Source organism: Sorex fumeus, unplaced genomic scaffold, assembly GCF_029834395.1.
Source record: "Sorex fumeus unplaced genomic scaffold, SorFum_2.1 ptg000013l, whole genome shotgun sequence".
Lineage (NCBI taxonomy): Eukaryota > Metazoa > Chordata > Mammalia > Eulipotyphla > Soricidae > Sorex > Sorex fumeus.
In genome coordinates, this window is record NW_026606070.1 from 17,879,077 (window position 1) to 17,899,078 (window position 20,002).

The 20,002-nt window shown below is 38.7% G+C and overlaps 1 protein-coding gene across 1 annotated transcript; it reads left to right on the forward strand.

Moving 5' to 3' along the window:
- The first annotated feature begins 4,929 nt into the window (after positions 1 to 4,929).
- On the forward strand, positions 4,930 to 19,943 carry LOC130020771 (UDP-glucuronosyltransferase 2B31-like). Its single transcript, XM_056111453.1, has 6 exons — positions 4,930 to 5,670; positions 7,034 to 7,182; positions 9,535 to 9,666; positions 12,879 to 12,966; positions 15,485 to 15,704; positions 19,446 to 19,943. Exons 1-6 carry the CDS (start codon positions 4,947 to 4,949, stop codon positions 19,723 to 19,725), a joined length of 1,593 nt encoding a protein of 530 aa, XP_055967428.1. The 5' UTR covers positions 4,930 to 4,946; the 3' UTR covers positions 19,726 to 19,943.
- The last annotated feature ends 59 nt before the right edge of the window (positions 19,944 to 20,002 follow it).

Genomic DNA, 20,002 nt, shown 5'->3' on the forward strand with positions numbered 1-20,002 from the left:
AACAGTGCCTCTAAGGCACACCCAATTACATCAGGCATTAATAATTCTATATTGCTTTTCTCTTTCGTTTATGTCACTTTCACGGTTTAGGAAATGGCCTGTTTGTACAGAAACAGGAACACAACTGTTATGAAATGGGAGTTTATTGAGTCCAAAATAATATTTACTCCCGGGCATCCATATTTGCTTGACTTAAGCCTCAGCTGTCCTTAGTTCCTAGCACTCCAAAGCAGGGTCCCAACAAATGGACTGGATGGACCCAGAGCAAGCTGTGAGATACCTTGGCATGAAAAGGAGAAAGACGTAGACTAGATGACGAGGATGACTGGGAGTTAGGACTATGAGAATATGATGAGACAAGAAAGAAGATATAACAAAGTGGAGGACTTCGAGGTCTATATGAGGAGACTAGGATGATGGAACTATGATAACAGGGACTACGACTAAAACTATGACTATACTTGTGCAGTAAGGGGAGAGACCACACTACACTCAGGAGGAGAGAGATATAAACTGACTGCCCACCAGCCTGGGTCTCTGGCCCTGTTTCTTTGTTCCCTCATCTTCCATCCACTGCTGCCAGGGGCTGGCCTGAGAGGAAGCTCTCAAACAATGAACACTCGCATTCTATGTGTTTGACCCTCTGCACTCTGAACCTTTTCTTTTGAAACTCAAAATATGTAATGAGGTATATTATTCAATATTTTTTGAAAAACTGTATAGAAATTATGAAGATAAATTTCATTTTCAAAATTCACTAGGGGCAAATTACCAATTTTAAACAATTATTAAAGCTATTATATACAATATTATTGCTTATGATTGTGTATATTACTGTGGATATTATGTATACTGTTTTATGTGTGGAATAACACTGTTGTGTACTCAGTATATTAAGGGTATATCTACCCTTTTGGACTTACAGATGTAGTTTTGAATTTTACCATCGTATGTTTAAAAGTATATAAAATAATACACATGTTTCTGTTTTAGGGGTTATTAATGATGCTTGGCATTTGTGTGTTTCTGTGAGTTTAAAGAAAAATCTTTTGTTCAAGAAATAGCACCTTGAGCGCAAAAAATAAAGGAACTATGTGCACAAGAGAGAATATGGATTCTCCAGAATGCAAAAAGCAAACAAAAAAGTAGAAAAAAATTCTCCATAGGTATTATGAAGAAAGAAGAAAGAAAAGAAAGGCCCTCCCGTTGATCATCGATTTGCTCGAGCGGGCCCAATAACGTCTCCATTGAAGACTTTGTTGTTACTGTGTCTGGCATATCGAATATGTCACGGGGAGCTTGCCAGGCTCTCCGAGAAGGGGGGAGGAATCGAACTCGGGTCGGCCATGTTGGCTGCGTGCAAGGCAAATGCCCTACCGCTGTGCTGAAATATGTTATTCTTTCATATAGTACAAGTTATAAACTGCATTTTAAAATGATTATATTTGATATGTTTTAGCCCAGCTTAAATCTTTAAAATAGCTTTTCTCCAAAGCAAATATCTACTTCAAATCTGCATCTTACAGCACTGATGATACAAACAATCGCATGCCACAAAAATTCTCTACAAATAAATAACAAATTTCCCTAGGTAATTTAAATACAAATACTTTAAAATCTTATGGCAACATTCACAGAAAAAAAGTAAGAAAGAACTAGAAGTTATAGAACAATTCTTAACAGAGGCCAGAAAGACATATTGGTAGGGTGCTGGCTAGGTATAAGCTGAATCAATTCATCCCAGAACCCTAATGATTCCCAAGTCTATCAGGATTGATCCCTGAAAACAGTCAAGAATGAGCCCTAAGAATTTCAGGTACGTCCCCCTAAAATACATGAATGTAACTATATGCAATGAAATTCAAGTATTAAGTATCATATTTCCCATTTTTTCCATTAGGAAGCCCTGAATCAATTTTGTATCTCAGCTTATTTCCTTATTATGATTATTTTTGATAACAATATTATAAAATATATGGCTGAAGCGATAGCACAGCGGTAGGGCGTTTGCCTTGCATGCAGCCAACATGGCCGACCCGAGTTTGATTCCTCCGCCCCTCTCGGAGAGCCCGGCAAGCTACTGAGAGTATCTCACCCACACGGCAGAGCCTGGCAAGCCACCCGTGATGTATTCGATATGCCAGACACAGTAACAACAAAGTCTCCAATGGCGATGTTACTGGGCCCGCTCGAGCAAATCGATGATCAACGGGAGGGCCTTTTTTTACTTTTAGCTTCTCTCAGATAACCTAGGTAATATATTTTTCTAGAAGTGACATTTTAGCTGAAAAAAAAAACATTGGTACATTATAGCCATTCTGCCTTTATCCATCATTCATCATTTGAATGCATCCACATATGACCTTTATGAACATTGAACAACATATTTTTATTAACTGGTGATTTTATTAACTGGTGACCATCTCCGAATGCAACAGCTATGTGTACCTAGGTCGAGAAGTCAACATGACAAATGACCTGGCACCCGAGCTGCACAGGAGGAAGAGAGCAGTTTGGAACGCCTTCAAGAGTGTCGAAGAAATAGCTAAGAGGACGAAGAACCTCTGGCTCCTGGTACATCTCTTTGATTCCACTGTTCTTCCTGAATTAACATATGCCTCAGAGGCCTGGGCCCTACGCAAACAGGATGAGAACGCTATTCAGGTCTCCCAAAGAAGAATGGAAAGAGCTATGCTTGGAATATCACGTTTCACTCAAATGAGAGAAAGAATCCCGAGTTCCGACATCCGTCGACGATGAAGAATCAGGGACACTGTCTGGTTTGCCAAGGTGTCAAAAATCAGATGGGCTGGTCACATAATGAGATTTAAAGACGACTGCTGGACTAGAGCTGTTACCGACTGGATTCCACGAGATGTCAAAAGACCGCGTAGCCTCCCACCTACCAGATGGTCAGACTTCTTCATCATGATCATGAACGATTGGTTTGAGGCTCATCATGTTTCTAGAGCGAACAGATGCCATTGGGCTACACTAGCACGCGACAGGGACAAATGGAGACGTCACTGGCGCCCACTTGAGCAAATCGAGGACTAATGCGAAGTTAAGTGATTAAGTGATTAAGTGGTGATTTATCACGAGGGCACACCAGTTGTGTTCAAAACTTGTTACTGGACCTATATTCTGGTAGATATTTGAGGACCCTCAAAGGTGCCAAGGATCAAACTCAGCTAAGCTGGGGGCATGAGAGACACATTTCCTGCTGTGTGGTTTCTTTGGTCTGCAATATGTGTTCTCAGGTGTACCGGGAAGCCAAACTGCCAATTATCACACTACTTCTCTGCTGTTTTCTCCTCAGTCTGCCCAGAATGAAGACTTGTGTCTTCAGGTTGGTTAGATTGACATGGCAGCCATATAGATTGGAGAGAGTACTTTGGGGGTTTTACACTGAAGTTATAATACCAGACACTACGTACTGATGACTTCAGTTGGGAACTGAAAAATTCTGCTACTTACAAGGCAGACAATAATAAATCCCAGACTTTGTCAGAATGTGTTGAATACGAAGGCTTATAGCATTGTTCCAGAAAACTCTGGCTTAAATAACCTGAGTTACCCTCTCCCTCCTGGAAATGTGTGACTTATCTGTGTCCTTGCAGTCCGTCAACGGCCATTCCACTCTGAGAAGCTCAGCACTCTCTCCAGCTAGTCTTGGACAAGGAAATGTACAAAACTTTATTCCAGATTGGGATTTTCGCATTTGAGGGACTAAGGAACATTCTCACTTCACACCCTCTCTCCCATCAAGACCCTGCCTCCACAACTTCTTCATCTGTTCTGTGTTGGCTTCTTGGATGCTTCCAGAGATTTGTATGGTAAAAAAATATTAAAATAAACATACTTGTGTACATACCAAAGCAGTCTTTGGCATTCTTTGATTACATACATAGAAGTAGATTTTTGTGATTGAGAAATACTCATAACTTTCATAGAGTTCACCCCTTTAGACCAATTCACATTAATAAAGTGGGAGTGCTTCTATTGCCCACAGCTCTACCCTCTGTCCTTTTGATATAAACCTCTCATAAAGGTCTGTTCCTACTAGTGAGATGAGATTTCAGAGTCTTTGACTTGCATTTTACTTATAACATAAGAACTGATGTGCAATATGTTTCTATACCCTTTGATCTTCTACATATCTCAAATTTGGATAGGGTATGTTGAAAGAAAACTGTGTTATTCAGGTAACATTTATGGAGTTGCTCGGGGAATCATATGGTACCTGAGCCGAACCAGAGCCAAATGAATAATACAGTGAAATCAAATATATACTTTGCTTGCAGTCAACCCAAGTTCTATCGAACCATCAAACTCCTCCCACTGACAAAAGTAACTTTGCAGTGCCAATCCAAAAGTAACCCCATAGAATTTAAAATGTATCCCAAAACAAAAACAAACACAAAATCCCAAAGTACATCCGGCCTACCACATGTAGTGCCAAGAACCAAACCCAAGTCAGCTGCTTGCAAGACAAGTCACTTGTCTACTACACAATCTCATAGTACCTCGACAGTGTTTATAAAAACAAAGCAAACAAGTTTTCAAAGCATTACTTTTCAGACATGCTTATAAGTTAGAAAACAGAATTTGCTTGAATTAATGTGTCCTGAAATGGTACAATGTCATCTAACTACCACAACCCTTAACAGTCTTATAAAAATATCATGTCATGTTGGTAAATTGCACACTATATCATTTCTTGATGAAAGCCTTCCTAATCTTCAGACATATTGAATACATTTACTCACAAACCAGGTCACCTAGACTTTGAAATTTCTATGCAGTTGAAATGTGCTGATTGATGCCATTACGCACTTGATTTTGAAATAAGTTATCTATCAACTTCCCTATTGATTTGTTCATTGGACAAAAATATAAACAACGGGAACAAAAGTAGTTTTCAAAAAGTCTCACTTTTTGGCATAATGTCTATGAAATGGATATCAACTCTTCTCCTGCTAGAGCTGGGTTATTACTTTAGTTGTGGAAGTTGTGGAAAAGTGCTGGTATGGCCCACAGAATACAGCCACTGGATCAACATAAAGACAATCCTTGAAGAACTTGTCCAAAGAGGTCATGAAGTCATTGTTCTGACATCGTCAGCTTCCATTCTTATAGATCCCAAGAAAACATCAACTATTAAATATGAGATTTACCCAACATCTTTATCTAAGGATGATTTTGAGGGTCATATCAAAAAACTCATCAATTCATGGACATATGATATGCCAAAACAATCATTTTTGACACATTTTTCAAAAATGCAAGATATCATTTGGGAACTTTGTGATGTAATTGAAAAGCTTTGTAGAGATGTAATTTTCAACAAGGAACTGATGAAAAAGCTACAGGAATCAAGATTTGATGTCGTGTTTGCAGATGCCGTTGGACCCTGTGGTGAGCTTCTAGCTGAAGTACTCAAAGTCCCTTTAGTGTACAGTCTCCGTTTCTCTTTTGGCTCTACACTTGAAAAGTATGCCGGAGGACTTCCACTCCCACCTTCCTATGTGCCTGTCGTTTTGTCAGAATTAAGTGACCAAATGACATTCATGGAGAGAGTAAAAAATATGATGTATGTGCTCTATTTTGACTTTTGGAGCCAGATGTTCAATGAGAAGAAATGGAATCAGTTCTATAGTGAAGTACTAGGTAAGTCAGGTTACTCTTGATAAGATGTCTCAAATATCTTAATACCCGGGAAAATGATTTTATTACCATAAATGCATAAAAACTTAGATTTTATAAACTATTTACCTGTTATTAAATGTCTGTCATTCTCACAATTGTATGGAAAGACTTAGAGCTTAAGATAAATTTTAGACTACTATGACCTATAGTTACTATAGAACTTTCAAGATGAACATACAAAATAAGTTTAATAACTGTAACTGTCAAAGTATTTAAATACCAATTGTTATCTGTTGGCAGTAGACTTTTTAAAATAGACATTTCAGACTCTTTAGGATATTGAGTAGACATATTTAGGCTTCAGCAAAATTAAAAACTCATTCCAACAATAAAATTACTTTATTTTGAAACAAAAGGAAAGTGAAGTGAAGAGTGTATTCTTGGATAGAACCACGGTCTTATTCCTGAATCTGGGTTAAAAACTCCCCATGTAATTTAGAGGACTTTCAATTTTGAGAGAAGGATGAAGATCAGTCTCTCCTAGAGAATGCATGACCCATTAAGTCCTGCTCTTTGTTAGCTCAAAACTGCAGGGCATTCTCTTTCAAGTCCCATGAGCAGCATATTTTATTTCTTGGATTTGAGTTCATGCCCATCAGTCTCTAGTGTTTATTCAAGAGCCTGAGTTCAGGGATTACTCCATGAGATTTTCAAGGGGTTGAAATATATGGGATTGAGGGACAGAATTGATTGTCTGTGCTCAAGACAAGTGCCTTACTTTCTATGTCTCTATGGTCCTGATTCATAAACACTTTTAAAAGGAGATTTATCGATAGTTTTTTAAAATATTTTTTCTATTGCATGCTATATAAAGATGTGTAAAACTCATACTTAGAAGATGTAAATTATATACATCGTTTAGAGCTATATACAAGTATACATTTTATGGTACATGAGATGTAGCACTGTAGCACTGTCCTCCTATTGTTTATCGATTTGTTCGAGCAGGCTCAGTAACGCCTCCATTGTGAAACTTGTTGTTTTGTGTTTGGCATATTGAATACGTCATGGTAGCTTGCCAGGATTTGCCGTGCATGTGAGATATTCTCAGTAGCTTGCGGGGCTCTCCGAGAGCGGTGGAGGATTTGAACCTGGACTGGCCAGGTTGGCCGCGTGCAAGGCAAACTCCTTACCCACCGTGCTATCACTCCAGCCCACTGCTAAGATAAAATAGATCATTTGCATTATCAAACCACAGTTTATATTGCACTTCTTACTCCATTGAATAAAGATCTTGGCAGAAAATTTCTTGGGATAATCACATTCTTTATTTACATGACCTAAACTTTTATGATTTACTTTGTTTTATTTTGTTATCCTTTAGGTCGACCCACTAATATTTATGAACTAATTGGGAAAGCTGATATCTGGCTCATTAGAACCTACTGGGATTTTCAGTTTCCTCACCCAATCTTACCAAATTTTAAGTTTGTTGGAGGACTGCACTGCAAACCTGCCAAGCCCCTACCTAAGGTAGGCCTTGTCCTGGTTGTTCTCTTTACTTTGAATTTTATCATTAGAAATCAAGCTAACAGGAGAGTTTATTTTTTAAAAATTCTTAAATATGTGAAACACAATGCAAAATTTTCTTGTTCTCTTTAATATTAAGCAAAAAACTCTGTATTTTACATAAACTGTAACCATTTGAACGGCTATTTTCAGTCACTCACCAAGTCTGTAGCAAATCTCACAATATTTCTAGAACATGGTTTTTAGCATTGTATGAAATACAAAAGAATACAGGGGTAAAGTACACAACATATATGTATACATATATATGAATATATTTGAAAACTTTTATTTTGCTATAATATACAAGTCTAATAATTTCTCTATGTTCAAAAACTCCCCATCATGTAACAATGGCAAGAAGATAGCTTTTTGAACACAAAGTATGAGATGATTCATGATGGAAAGAAAAAAATCTAATATTTTCTAATGTGAAATCATTCTTTTTTCCTGGCTTTTTGGGCCACACCAGTGAAGCTCAAGAGTTGCTCTCAGCTCTGCATTCAGGAATTACTCCTGGTGGTGCTCAAGTGACCTTATGAGATACTGGGGATCGATCCTGTGTCAGCCACATGCAGAGAAAATGGCTTCCCTGCAGCATGATCATTCCGATCCTAAAACCATTTCTTTCAGATATAATTTAAAATCAGTCCATTACAAAATTATTTTACAATATTTTAAGACATTGTCTATATCGTATTGGTAGGAACATAAAACTGAGAATGTATTCAAAACACTATTTCCTTTAAAAAAAAAAGAGCTTATATATAAAATTCTAATAGCCTTAAAGGATATTCCTAATGATTTGAGTGAAATATTGTGTGAACATTTTTCTCTTCTAATTACCTAACACACACATCATTGATTTGTTAGCTTTCCTCTTTGTGAACCCAGAGGTGGTGTACTTTTGACCTTGAAGAAATAAGGACCTCTCGATGGTGCATTCAGGCACAAGCAAAAAACATTGGGGGAGGAGACAGCAAGGACAGGCATAAGTTTTTTGTCTAGCTTCACTCTTGCACCACATTTGATTGCAGTCTCCTGAGAACTGTCTGGAGCGAGCTCTGAATAAAGAGCCAACATAAATCTCTGAATGAAAGCCCTGATCACCACTGGTTGGGTTGGGATTGCTTCAAATCCCAACACCAAACCTGCAAAAACAAGTCTGGTTGGTCATTTGCCAATAAGCCAATACATCCGGCCTCTAAAAAACCAAGAATTCACTGTCATAAACATACACAGGTGGTGGTATTGGGTCTGAATTTCAGATCCCCTTTTGTAAAGAGACTAAGTCAGAAAATTATAATGCATAAGCAAAGGAATTTTATTACTAGGTCGAGCTAGGGTCCAAGTCTTACTCAACACAGTGGAGTCTTGACAAGGACCCTGACTCCAAGTCACAGCAGTTTATGGAGGTTTCAAAGTTAAGCAAGCACTATGGCAATAGTGGTAAGGAAACAGTTAAACAATACCAGTAACAGTGATAGTTTATGGTTACATAGGCTACTCATTCTTTACCTTTCACAAAAGACAATCTCTGGGGCATTTTGACTGGGAGCATAGGGATTGAAGAGCCCACCTACTGGGCCCAGGAACTTTCCCAGGGGTGCTTTCAGGTTGGCTAGTTACACATTGTTTCATTGCTGGGAAACTATGTCTGTTTCAGTTCCTGGAACTGAACCTGAGGTCCACCTGATTTTTCTCATTTTGCTGCCTGTTACAGGGTCAGTTTAGCTTATACAATGGGAAGGTATAATAGTGGTGGGATTGTTGTTTGAATATTAAATGAGAAGGCTTTTCAGGCTGAAAGTTACCAGCAGCCAGTAGGTGGCCATAGTTGCAGAGACCAAAATAGTGACTAGCAGACCCTGCAGGGGTATGTTTAAGAGCAACCTGAGGATTCATTCCCCCCTGCTCTAAAGCTGCACTCAAGAACAGTCTGTGTCTTCGGGATAAGAGGCAAGGCTAGCACATACCAGTCGGTCACCATTTCAGTTCTGAGAGCCAGTCTAGATGAGGTCACAAAACAATTTCTGTGCTTAGAGATGTCATGGGCAGCTTCCGAAAGCTGTGTTTCCTTCCAGTTTAGCAGTCTGAGGGGGGGTTGAGCATGAGTATTCGATTCCACTAGGTGGCGATAGTTGCAGAGACCTGCAGCCACTGGTAAATCCAGCAGCACTCAAAGGAAATTAGAGCTTCAGTCTGGTAAAAATTGAATGCACTACAAAACTTGCACACAGAGAGAATCACAACTCTGGCTCAATAACATGTGATATTATCTTGCTACCCATAAAGGAGAAAATTCTTTCTTCCTAGGAAATGGAAGAATTTGTTCAGAGCTCTGGAGAAAATGGTATTGTGGTGTTTACTCTGGGGTCAATGGTCAGTAACATGCCTGAAGAGAGAGCCAATGTGATTGCATCAGCACTCGCCCAGATTCCACAAAAGGTTAGAATCCAGAAAAAATACTAATAATGTGTTAAATTTGCAATTTTAGATTTATGGCTTCTAAAAGATGTTTGAATATTTATGGTTTATAATTATAAACCTGGATAGTTTATAATGGGATTACACGTTGCATAAAAAAATTGTAAATCTTAATGGTAAGTCTGTTTTATCTCTAATGAAATACAAAATATACATGAGGGTTGCTAAAGTTAAACAAAGGGTGTTGTTGAAGACCAATAACATTGCAGTAACATTGAGAACAGAATAAAATATAGTTAAGAGGTTCAACATAATCATTATTATGATATAATTAGTACAGGTTCAGAAATACCAAATTCTACCCGTTATTTGTACTGGATAGATTTTAATATTCTTGAGAGTATGTATGAGAAAACACTGGAAATATTATCAGAAAATAATTGAACAGCAACTGTAGTCAGGAATCTGTAGGCAATATGGCCTCATGTAATATGTCCTGTATGGTAACATAAACTCCTTTCCCAGTAATGTTGAAATGAAGCTGTCCAATTTGCTTTTCAATGTGCAGTTCAAAGAACTGTCTGTTTCAACAGGCTCCCTCCAAATTCCAAAGCCACCCCCATTGGTGTTACACTAGAGGAAGAAAGTAGGAATATGAAAAGAAGCCAAACAGAAAGAAACGAGGCTAGTATGAGAAAACTGTGATGTACTCCAGATCATGAAAACTCCTAATGAATTAAGTTCTGCCAGGAATCACTTTATTTTCACCAATATAGTTCTTTCTTTCTTTCCTTAATTAAATATTTTTATTGAATCTCCATGAGATATAGTTACAAAGCTTTCATGATCAGATCAGTCATTCAATGTTCTAACACCCATCCCTCCACCAGTGTACATTTCCCACCACCAATATCCTCCTGACATCACCCCCAATCATGCCTTTATGACAGGCAATTCTCTCTCTCTCTCTCTCTCTCTCTCTCTCTCTCTCTCTCTCTCTCTCTCTCTTATTGTTTTGCTTTTTGGATCACACCCAGCAATGCTCAGAGGTTACTCCTGGCTCTGCACTCAGGAATTACTACTGGCTGTGCTTGGGGATCATATGGGATGCCAGGGAGGGGAGGGGAATAGACCCTAGAGTTGGCTGTGTGCGAGCAAATGCTCTACTTACTGTACTATCTCTCAGGTTCCCTATCTCTCCCTTTCTTTCTCTCTCTCCCTATCTCTCTCTATCTTCTATCCATAAATATATATATATATATACATACTTCTCTCTACCTGTCTCTTTCTCCTTTTGGGCACTATGGTTTGCAAAACAGATACAGAGCAGCCATAATGTTTGGTACATTAGCCACTACCCACTTTCAGTGCACATCTTCCACCCAGAGAAATACCTTCCAACCATCACTGTCAAAACGGTCCCTTCTGTACTCCAACTGGCTCCTCCAGGTTTCGAGATAGGCTGCCAACTATATACCACTCGTCTCGTCCTTTGTTTCTACTCTTCTTGGTTATAAGTTACATACTATGTGTTTTTTTTATTCCACAAATGAGTACAGTAATTTTATATCTGTCCTTCTCCTGCTGTCTGATTTCACTCAGCATAATACTCTCCATGTCCATCCAATTATAAGCGAATTTCACAACTTCATTTTCCAAACATAGATGCATAGTATTCCATAGTGTAGAAGTACTGTAGTTTCTTTAACAAGTCGTCTGTTCTCATGCACTCAGGTGGTTTCCAGATTCTACTAATATGAACAGTGCTGCAGTGAACGTACAAGTACAGATGTCATTTATGCTGTGTGTTTTGAACTCCAGGGGTATATTCCCAGAAGTGATATTGGTGAATCATTTAACAGTTCTATTTCTAGTTTTTTAAGGAATGCCCATATTGTTTTCCAAAAAGACTGGACCAGTTGGCATTCCCACCAAGAATGAATAAGAGTCCCTTTCTTCCTGCATCCACCCCAGCTCTGGTTGTTCTTATTCTTTTTGAGGTGTGCCAGTTTCTGTGGTGTGAGATGATATCTCATTGTTGTTTTGATTTGCATCTCCCTGATGATTAGCAATGTAGAACATTTTTCATGTGCCTTGGGCTATTTTCATTTCCTTTTTGAGGAAGATTCTGTTCATTTCTACTCCCCATTATTTGATGGGGTTGGATATTTTTTCTTATAAAGATCTACTAATGCCTTATATATCTTGGATATCAACCCCCTATCTGATAAGTATGGATAAATAATTTTTCCTATTCTATTCCATAGGGTGTCTCAATATCTTGGTGACCATTCCTTTTGAGGTGCAGCAGCTTTTTAGCTTAATGTATTTTCATTTGTTTCTTTTTGCTTCCAGTGCTTAACTGGTAGTTTTTCATCAATAAAGACATATTTAGCTTCAATGTGATTGAGGGTTACCTATGTTTTGCTCCATATACCTTATGTATTGAGGTATCATATTGAGATCTTTAATCCATTTTGATCTGACGTTTGTTTATGGTATTAGAAAGAGGTCTGAGTTCTTTGTGTGTGTGTGTGTGTGTGTGTGTGCGCGCGCGCGTGCACGCACGTGCATGTAGTTGTCCAGTTCTCCAGTACCACTTGTTGAATAGGCTTTCTTTGCTCCACTTCATATTTCTTGCTCCTTTGTACAAGATTAAATGATCATATACTTGAGGGTGTGTCAGTATATTCAACTCTGTTCCACTGGCCTGCAGGTCTGTTTCTATTGCAACACATTGCTATTTTAATTACTACTAATTTATAGTACAGCTTAAGGTTGGGGAAGGTGATGCCTCCCATCTTTTAATTCCCAAAGATTGTTTTAGCTATTCGTGGGAATTTATAAAAATATCAAATAATAATGATAGTCAGTTAATTACAATAAATATAAAGGAATATATATGTGTCTTAATAACTTCATTAAGTTATAACCACATTAAAATTTGAAAGTCCAAAATTTTATAAATGCATTGCTTTATTGTTTATAACCATGTTACCTGATGTATCGATGTGAAACACATCATATTTATATTTTCTTGAATAAAAAATAAGCACTGTGCATGTATTTCTATTATAGTAGTGTTCTAGCAGTATTTACTCTAAATGCCTCTTTGTCTATGGAAGTACCTTCTGTATTACTAAACTCTCTTTTGTGTTATTAGCAATGAAACATGCAAATTCAACATTTAAAGTTTTACTAGTAGATTGACATGTTTTTCTGAACATTCACAGGTTCTCTGGAGGTTTGATGGCAAGAAACCTGATACTTTAGGGGCAAATACTCGGCTGTACAAATGGATCCCCCAGAACGATCTTCTTGGTAAGATTCTGGAACACGCGATATCCATTCGCAAGAAATGAAAATTACCAAACATGGCAACGAAATTCAACTGATAATATTTAACTGTTATTAATTTTTCCAGGTCTATAGTGGGAGGGTGATTGATACATACTAGTTGGCATTTTCTAATGTTTATTTCCTATGGCCGAATCAAGGTATTACATTTTAGATGTAATTGTTTTCCACAGACAATTTTCCATCCATCCTGAATTAATTCTGTCTTCTAGTACAATCTCCTCTTTTTTTTTTTTTTTGCTTTTCTTTGGCATTACACAGAGGTTACTCCTGGCTCTGCACTCAAGAATTACTCCTGGTAGTGCTCGGGGGACCATAGGGGATGCTGGGAATTGAGCCCGAGTAGGCCGCGTGCAAGACAAACACCCTACCAGCTGTGCTATTTCTTCAGCCCATCAACCTCCTCTTTCAATTCTTTCATCTTGTTTAGGGTCTTCAGCACAACTGAAAGATAACAGCCACTTATTTTCTACTAATGAGTCTATTTCCTCTAGGAAAATATCCATAGTATCTTTCATGAAATGAACATGTCCTGAGAAATATGTCATCTTTCCTTTCCTATAATTGCACTTTATTTCCTGGATACCTAAGACCTTCTATCTTGAACAAAGTTGCTTTACTATTCCTCTTAAGGAACACAATGAAAATTTTAATCTTTTTCTTGCCCTTAAAAAGGTAAAGCACCATTACTCCCTATGTAGTTTTGTCAAAAGTGACTAAAACGAACAAAAACCAATACTTTAAATATGTTCACAGAATAATGAAAGAACGCAAGGAAATGCAAAAGCTGCAGGGTGATAGGAGTTGGAATACATGAGTTGCGTTTTCAATGTTCTCAGTGAATTGCTGACCTCAAAGGGTCCCGTAGTAACAGTTATGTCAGTCCTGTGTACCCCAGCCTAGCAGCAGTTCATCACCTTCCTACTATATCTAACCCTCCCTGTCTGGCCAATATCACTGGATTAAACGGTCTGCTCCACGATCAGCACAGCTACAAAAAACCGATCACTGTTTTCAGTAAGTGCGCTGTACATTAAGAGGTGGCAATGTGAGGAAAAGTCCTAAAAGCAAGTTCTTATATTTATAAAACATTCATGGTTTTCAAAAAAAATAGCTACTTTTTGTCTTTTCCAGGCTTCTGAAGGAAAAGATTTCCTTCATTTAAATGACTGGTCCTCCTATTTATAAGGAACAATAGAAAAGAAACTATTCTGGGGCCAGAGTGACAGTACAGATGAAAGGGTATGTACCATGCAAACTGAGAGCCCATGTTCTTTCCCTGCATCCCATATAGTGGGCTGGAGCCATAGCACAGCCGGTAGGGCATTTGTCTTGCAGGAAGACTCTAGATCGATTCTTCTGCCCCTCTCGGAGAGCCCGGCAAGCTACCGAGAGTATCTCGCCCCCACGGTAAAGCCTGACAAGCTACCTGTGGCGTATCTAATATGCCAAGCACAGTAACAACAAAGTCTCACAATGGAGATATTACTGGCCCGCTCAAGAAAATCGATGAACTACGGGAGGACAGTAACAGTGACAGTGATTGCATATAGTTCCTCAGCCACAATAGAGTCGTCCCTCAGTGCTGAACCAGGAACAAGCTCTGAACACTGCCTGGTCTAATCCCAAAATCAAAATTCTAGTACTACTTGATAAAAAAATGAAAACTATAAAAATAAAAATATAAATAAAAAATAAAGCGACATAAATGCATACATAATATTATAATCCTTGTCACTTCAAATATTAAAATGATCAATTAACTGAAAAGTCTAGACAGGGACATTGTAATAAAACAAAATCTATAAGGAAGCAGAGTTACATAGATGACTCATGTACAAATAAATTCACGTTAATGTCACTTTCTAGAAGAAGTAGCAGTTCTTTTGTTTATATAATTAAAGACGCAAAGTCACAGAGAGCCAACACACACAACTTGATTCCACACACAAGACTTGGTCCTAGAGATCACCCACACTGACTCAGATGCGGAGGCAACAGAAGCCCTAGCACAGCCACATGAGCCTAAATAGCAAAGCAAAAAAGAAAAAGAAATAAAAAAGAAGAAGCAAATTTGTCAAAATTCAGATTGGAACTGTACCATCTCTTTCTTCCCATAATTTTTTAAGAATAGCCACAATACAAGCCTTCCTTAAAACTGCTGTGGAGCAGGACAATAGTCCAGTGAAAAATTAAATTGTCTTGCATGCAGCTGACTTTGTTTTCACCACTGCATCCCAAAACGTCCCCTGTGCACTGCCAGGAGTAATCCAGACAGCATCCTGCATGCCCCCAATACTGAAACAAACAAATAAACCAAAAGTCACATAATCTGCTTATCAAAATCACATGATGTAATGGTACCATTTCAATTATAATTATAAGAGAATTACATACTTTGAAATTACTGTTGAATTCAATATAATATCGCAATAGGAAGTCTTAGTAGTGAATTTATTTCCGAAAATTCACTCAATCTTAGGTCATCCCAAAACCAAAGCTTTCATTACTCACGGTGGGACCAACGGAATCTATGAGGCAATTTACCACGGGGTCCCTGTGGTGGGCATTCCTCTGTTTGCGGATCAGCCTGATAACATCGCTCACATGAAAGCCAAGGGAGCAGCTGTCAGTGTGGATCTAGAAACAATGTCAAGTTCAGATTTGCTCAATGCGTTGAAGATAGTCATCAGTGATCCTTCGTGAGTATCACAATACTTTAACAAATAATATCTGTACATAGCGACTTTTGCCAATGCATATATTTATGTCATTTAAAAGATTAAATGTGCAATGAATAAGATGATGAAGCCCATCTTACTAGTATTTTTCAAACATTTATTAAATAGATTCACCCATTTAGTTACATTGTAACAGACTACTGTTAAAGCCTGCATCTTAAACCATGTAAAGATTTATTAGAAATTGCAGAATATTCCTAATGCCATAGAAATCTAGTAGTAGAGAATGAAGGTTGAGCTTTGTGTGCATATATATACATATATATGTAACAAAGGTATATTTCCCCCCAAAATTGGTTACCTTTTACATTGAAATCTATCAAATGTGGTGCAGTGCTCTTGGAGTTAGGGTATGGTGTGTGGTTTGAAGATTCAGGTGGCTGTGAACCAGGAATAGATTCTAGTGGCTGATGTTCAGCCACAGTTTCTGGAAGGAGACCGTGAGCTTGGCAGTCATTGTGTTTTGGACGTTTTTGGCTGAGGATGCTGATCCCTAGGGGCCGGTAGTGGTTTCTCCCATCTGACTCCCAGACACTCCAAATGAAACATCTTGGCACGGGTCTGGAAGCATGGTTATGGCGAGCATGTTATGATCCTTCTGAAGAATAAGGACCAACGAACTTTTGGTATTTTAAACATTAACTGTGAGATTTTTCCACATTGCGGCCAAAGTATTATATCAGAAGTCTTTTCTATCAGCACAATCCCAGTAGGCATATATTAGCTTTCAGTTGTAGTATTGCTATAAATTTTTCTTATACTTCAGTTATTATCTTGTCATATGACTAAGGCATCATATATTCTCTTCTAAAAAATATTTATACTAAATTTTTAGAAAATTTAAAGCCAGTGTTTCTTCGAACCCAGAAAGAAGAGTTGAGGTTCACATTAAGAAGTAATATTGCTACTTAATATTAATTATTATAATTCATTAATGTTAGAGTTCAAACCAAGCATGTAACTCTGACTACTGAACCAGAGTTCTGGCCCTTGTATGTTCATTTTTTATTATTATCCATTTTTGGGGTCAGACCTGTCTGTGCCCAGGGCTTAATCTTGGCTCTGTGCTCAGGGACAGAGCAGACTACCTACAGACTTGAGGGATATTATGTGATACTAGGTCAGAGTTACATGCTTGGTTTGAACCCAAACACCACATGGTCCCACAACATCACCAGGTCTACTCTTGGGGGTGGGGAAGGGTGCCCAGTGACACTCATTGTAGTCTTAGACTCCCCCAGCACTACAAGGCCCCAGTGGCAACTGACCCCAGCCCAGCTGACTGAGTATCACAGGGTGTGACCTCCAGATACCCTTAGCAATGCTCTAAAAGCCCCAAGCAAATACACAAACCATGATTACAAAGGGGCTGGAGCAATAGCACAGCAGGTAGGGAGTTTGCCTTGCAGGAGGCCAACCAGGCTTAACCTAGTTCGATTCCTCCACCCCTCTCCAAGAGCCCGGCAAGCTACCGAGAGTATCTTGCCCACACGGCAAAGCCTGGCAAGCTACCTGTGACATATTCAATATGTCAAACACAGTAACAACAAGTCTCACAACACAGACGTTACTGGGCCCGCTCAAGCAAATCAATGAACAACGGCAGGACAGTGCTACCGTGCAATTATTAATGTAAATAATGACAGAATCCAGTATGTTATTTCAAAACATATCCCATTATGAGCAGGTGATAATTCTGGTTTTTGACTGTATGCTTAGAAAAAGATATGGTTTTATGTATGATAATATAAATGCTAAATGTTTATTTACTTTGAAGTATTTCATGGTATGTATTTCATGTACTGTCATAAAATTTGTAGTGTTTAGTACAGCATCCATCAATATCAAATGTATTGCTACTCTCATATTATTGTTGAATTAGAAGAATACTTAAAAACTTAATTTTCTGGCAGAAAATTATTTTTAATTTAAGATATCAAAAGGACATGTAGTATTCAAAAACATAAAAGAAATTGGCAGTATAAAAATAACTACAATGGTATTGCACATTTAAATAGGCACTCACTGGCATTAATTCTGTCCAGAAGAAATTGCATAAAAATATCAAAATTGTCATAGGGCAATTAAAAATACACTTATATATGGTTAATAAGACAGACTTTTTAAAAGAGCACCTGAAGAATTAAAGAATTATACTAAATATTGTTAATTACAAAAGCAGAAAATGATCAACTTCAGAATAACTGCAAACAATATAACAATCAACAATCTACTAATCAAGAATAATTTAGGCAAGAATGTTACTAAAATAAATGCAAATATTTTATAGTAAAAAATGACCTACTTCTTAAGGGACAATTGCCTCGTAACAAAAGGTGAATGGCTAAAAGATAAAACCAACATGTAACCATTAGCCATTAGAGAAACTCTTAAATAAAATCTCAATAACATAAGATTTTCCAGAATACTAGGATTTTCCTAAAATCTTTGCAGAACACAGAGATTGTAATCTGCATGATATAAAATAATTGAGAACCTAATGCATTTCAAAAATTCGTACAAGAACAGTAAGCCAAGATGCAGTTACTAAGAAAAATAAAAGTGATATACAGTATATTTTCTTATTCAAGTGAGTGTACTGAATTTCAAATTATCAGTATGAGAATAAGATAAAGCATATTTATCTTATATTCCTTATTCATTGCAAAATAGTTGTAAATTTAAAAATTCCTATGAAACTCTTCGTCCCCCACGCCCCACCAAGGTCGCCAGCTGCCCCCCACGAGCGGCTCTCCGGCACGGCCACGGCCCCGGAGGCACAAGGACTTAGCACAGAGAACCAGCCGCTTGGAGCAGAAAAGCAAATGGACTTGTGTTGATCCGCGCCACCAAGCCTGCCCGGAGGGGGAAGGGCGTTGACCAGCCCGCCTGCTCCTCTCTGGAAAGAAAGATGGCGGCCACACGGGAGCCTTGTGGAAAGCGGGTTTGAGCCGGGCTCGGGGGAGCGGCGGGGACCTCATGGGAAGGGGGGCTTTGTGGGCCGTCCCCCACGCCCCACCAAGGTCGCCAGCTGCCCCCCACGAGCGGCTCTCCGGCACGGCCACGACTCCAGGGCACAGAAACCAATCTCTTAACTAGCTAACTTTTAATAGAAATTCTTCCAGGGTCAATAAGTAAAATAGCAGAAATTCAAAACCGCGCGGCCGCTATCGCGGCCGCGCGACCTCATTTTATTCTTAAACCAAGTTGTAGAATGCAAATCATTTCACAACGCTGTTTCAGCATGTCTGATTGGGGGGGGGGGGTGGGTCGTAAGCTCTAAACAATAGTTGTGCATCTTCTATCGAAATAATCTATCTAGTCAAAGTAGATAGAGTATTAACTAGAACTCATCTGCCTCACAAGAATTGGGAGGGGTGGGAGGTGGGGGTCTATTGGGGTTCGGGGTTAAAAATGAGTATTGGTAAAGGGAAATGTGTTCGGTATCTACATGACTGAGACCTAAACCCGAAAGCTCTGTAACTTTTCCCACAGTGATTCAATAAATAAATAAATTATATATAAAAAAAAAAAAAAAATTCCTATGAAACTCTAAACTGCCAGTGAAGGCCATCCAAATATACTGCTACATCCATAATCCTAGGACATCAGCTTCATTATAGGGGTGACACATAAAATCCCTCAAGGGAACACTTCAGCAATCTCACTTCTCTCAATGTGCCCTTTGGGGCTCTTCCTTAGGTATAAGGAGAATGCGATGAAACTCAGGGCAATTCAACGAGATCAGCCAGTGAAGCCTCTGGACAGAGCCGTCTTCTGGATCGAGTTCGTCATGCGCCACAAAGGAGCCAAACACCTGCGGCCCGCCTCCCACCGCCTCTCCCTGCTCCAGTACCACTCTCTGGACGTGATCGGCTTCCTGCTGGCCTGTGTGGCAGCTGCCCTGTGGCTCATCACCAAATGCTGCCTGTGCTGTTGCCGACTGTCTTCTAAAGCAGGGAAGAAGGAAAAGAGGCAGTAGTTGCAGCTGAGGCCCCAAGCTGCTCTCTCTCACAAACAGGACCCTTCTGGTTTTATTCCAGAAAGAAGGTAAAGAACCTGGATTTATTTCTCCTCTGACAAAAAAAAAACCCTTTTTTGAATTGATTTCTTGTTTTGAATTTTGTTTGTCAATTATTGACTACCAGTTAGACTGTTAAATATATCATTCCAAGAGGAAAATAAAAGTAATAAAATGCATTCTGTGTTATATGTTATTGGTTGACAATGGGTTGTCCTTGCTCCTCCCGCAGATTTAT

Bases quoted from the DNA above. Each gene is read 5' to 3' on its own strand.
- LOC130020771 (XM_056111453.1), top strand. From the start codon at position 4,947: ATGTCTATGAAATGGATATCAACTCTTCTCCTGCTAGAGCTGGGTTAT. The intron at 7,183-9,534 runs GTAGGCCTTGTC...CTTTCTTCCTAG, and splicing joins CTGCCAAGCCCCTACCTAAG to GAAATGGAAGAATTTGTTCA. The intron at 12,967-15,484 runs GTAAGATTCTGG...ACTCAATCTTAG, and splicing joins CCCCCAGAACGATCTTCTTG to GTCATCCCAAAACCAAAGCT.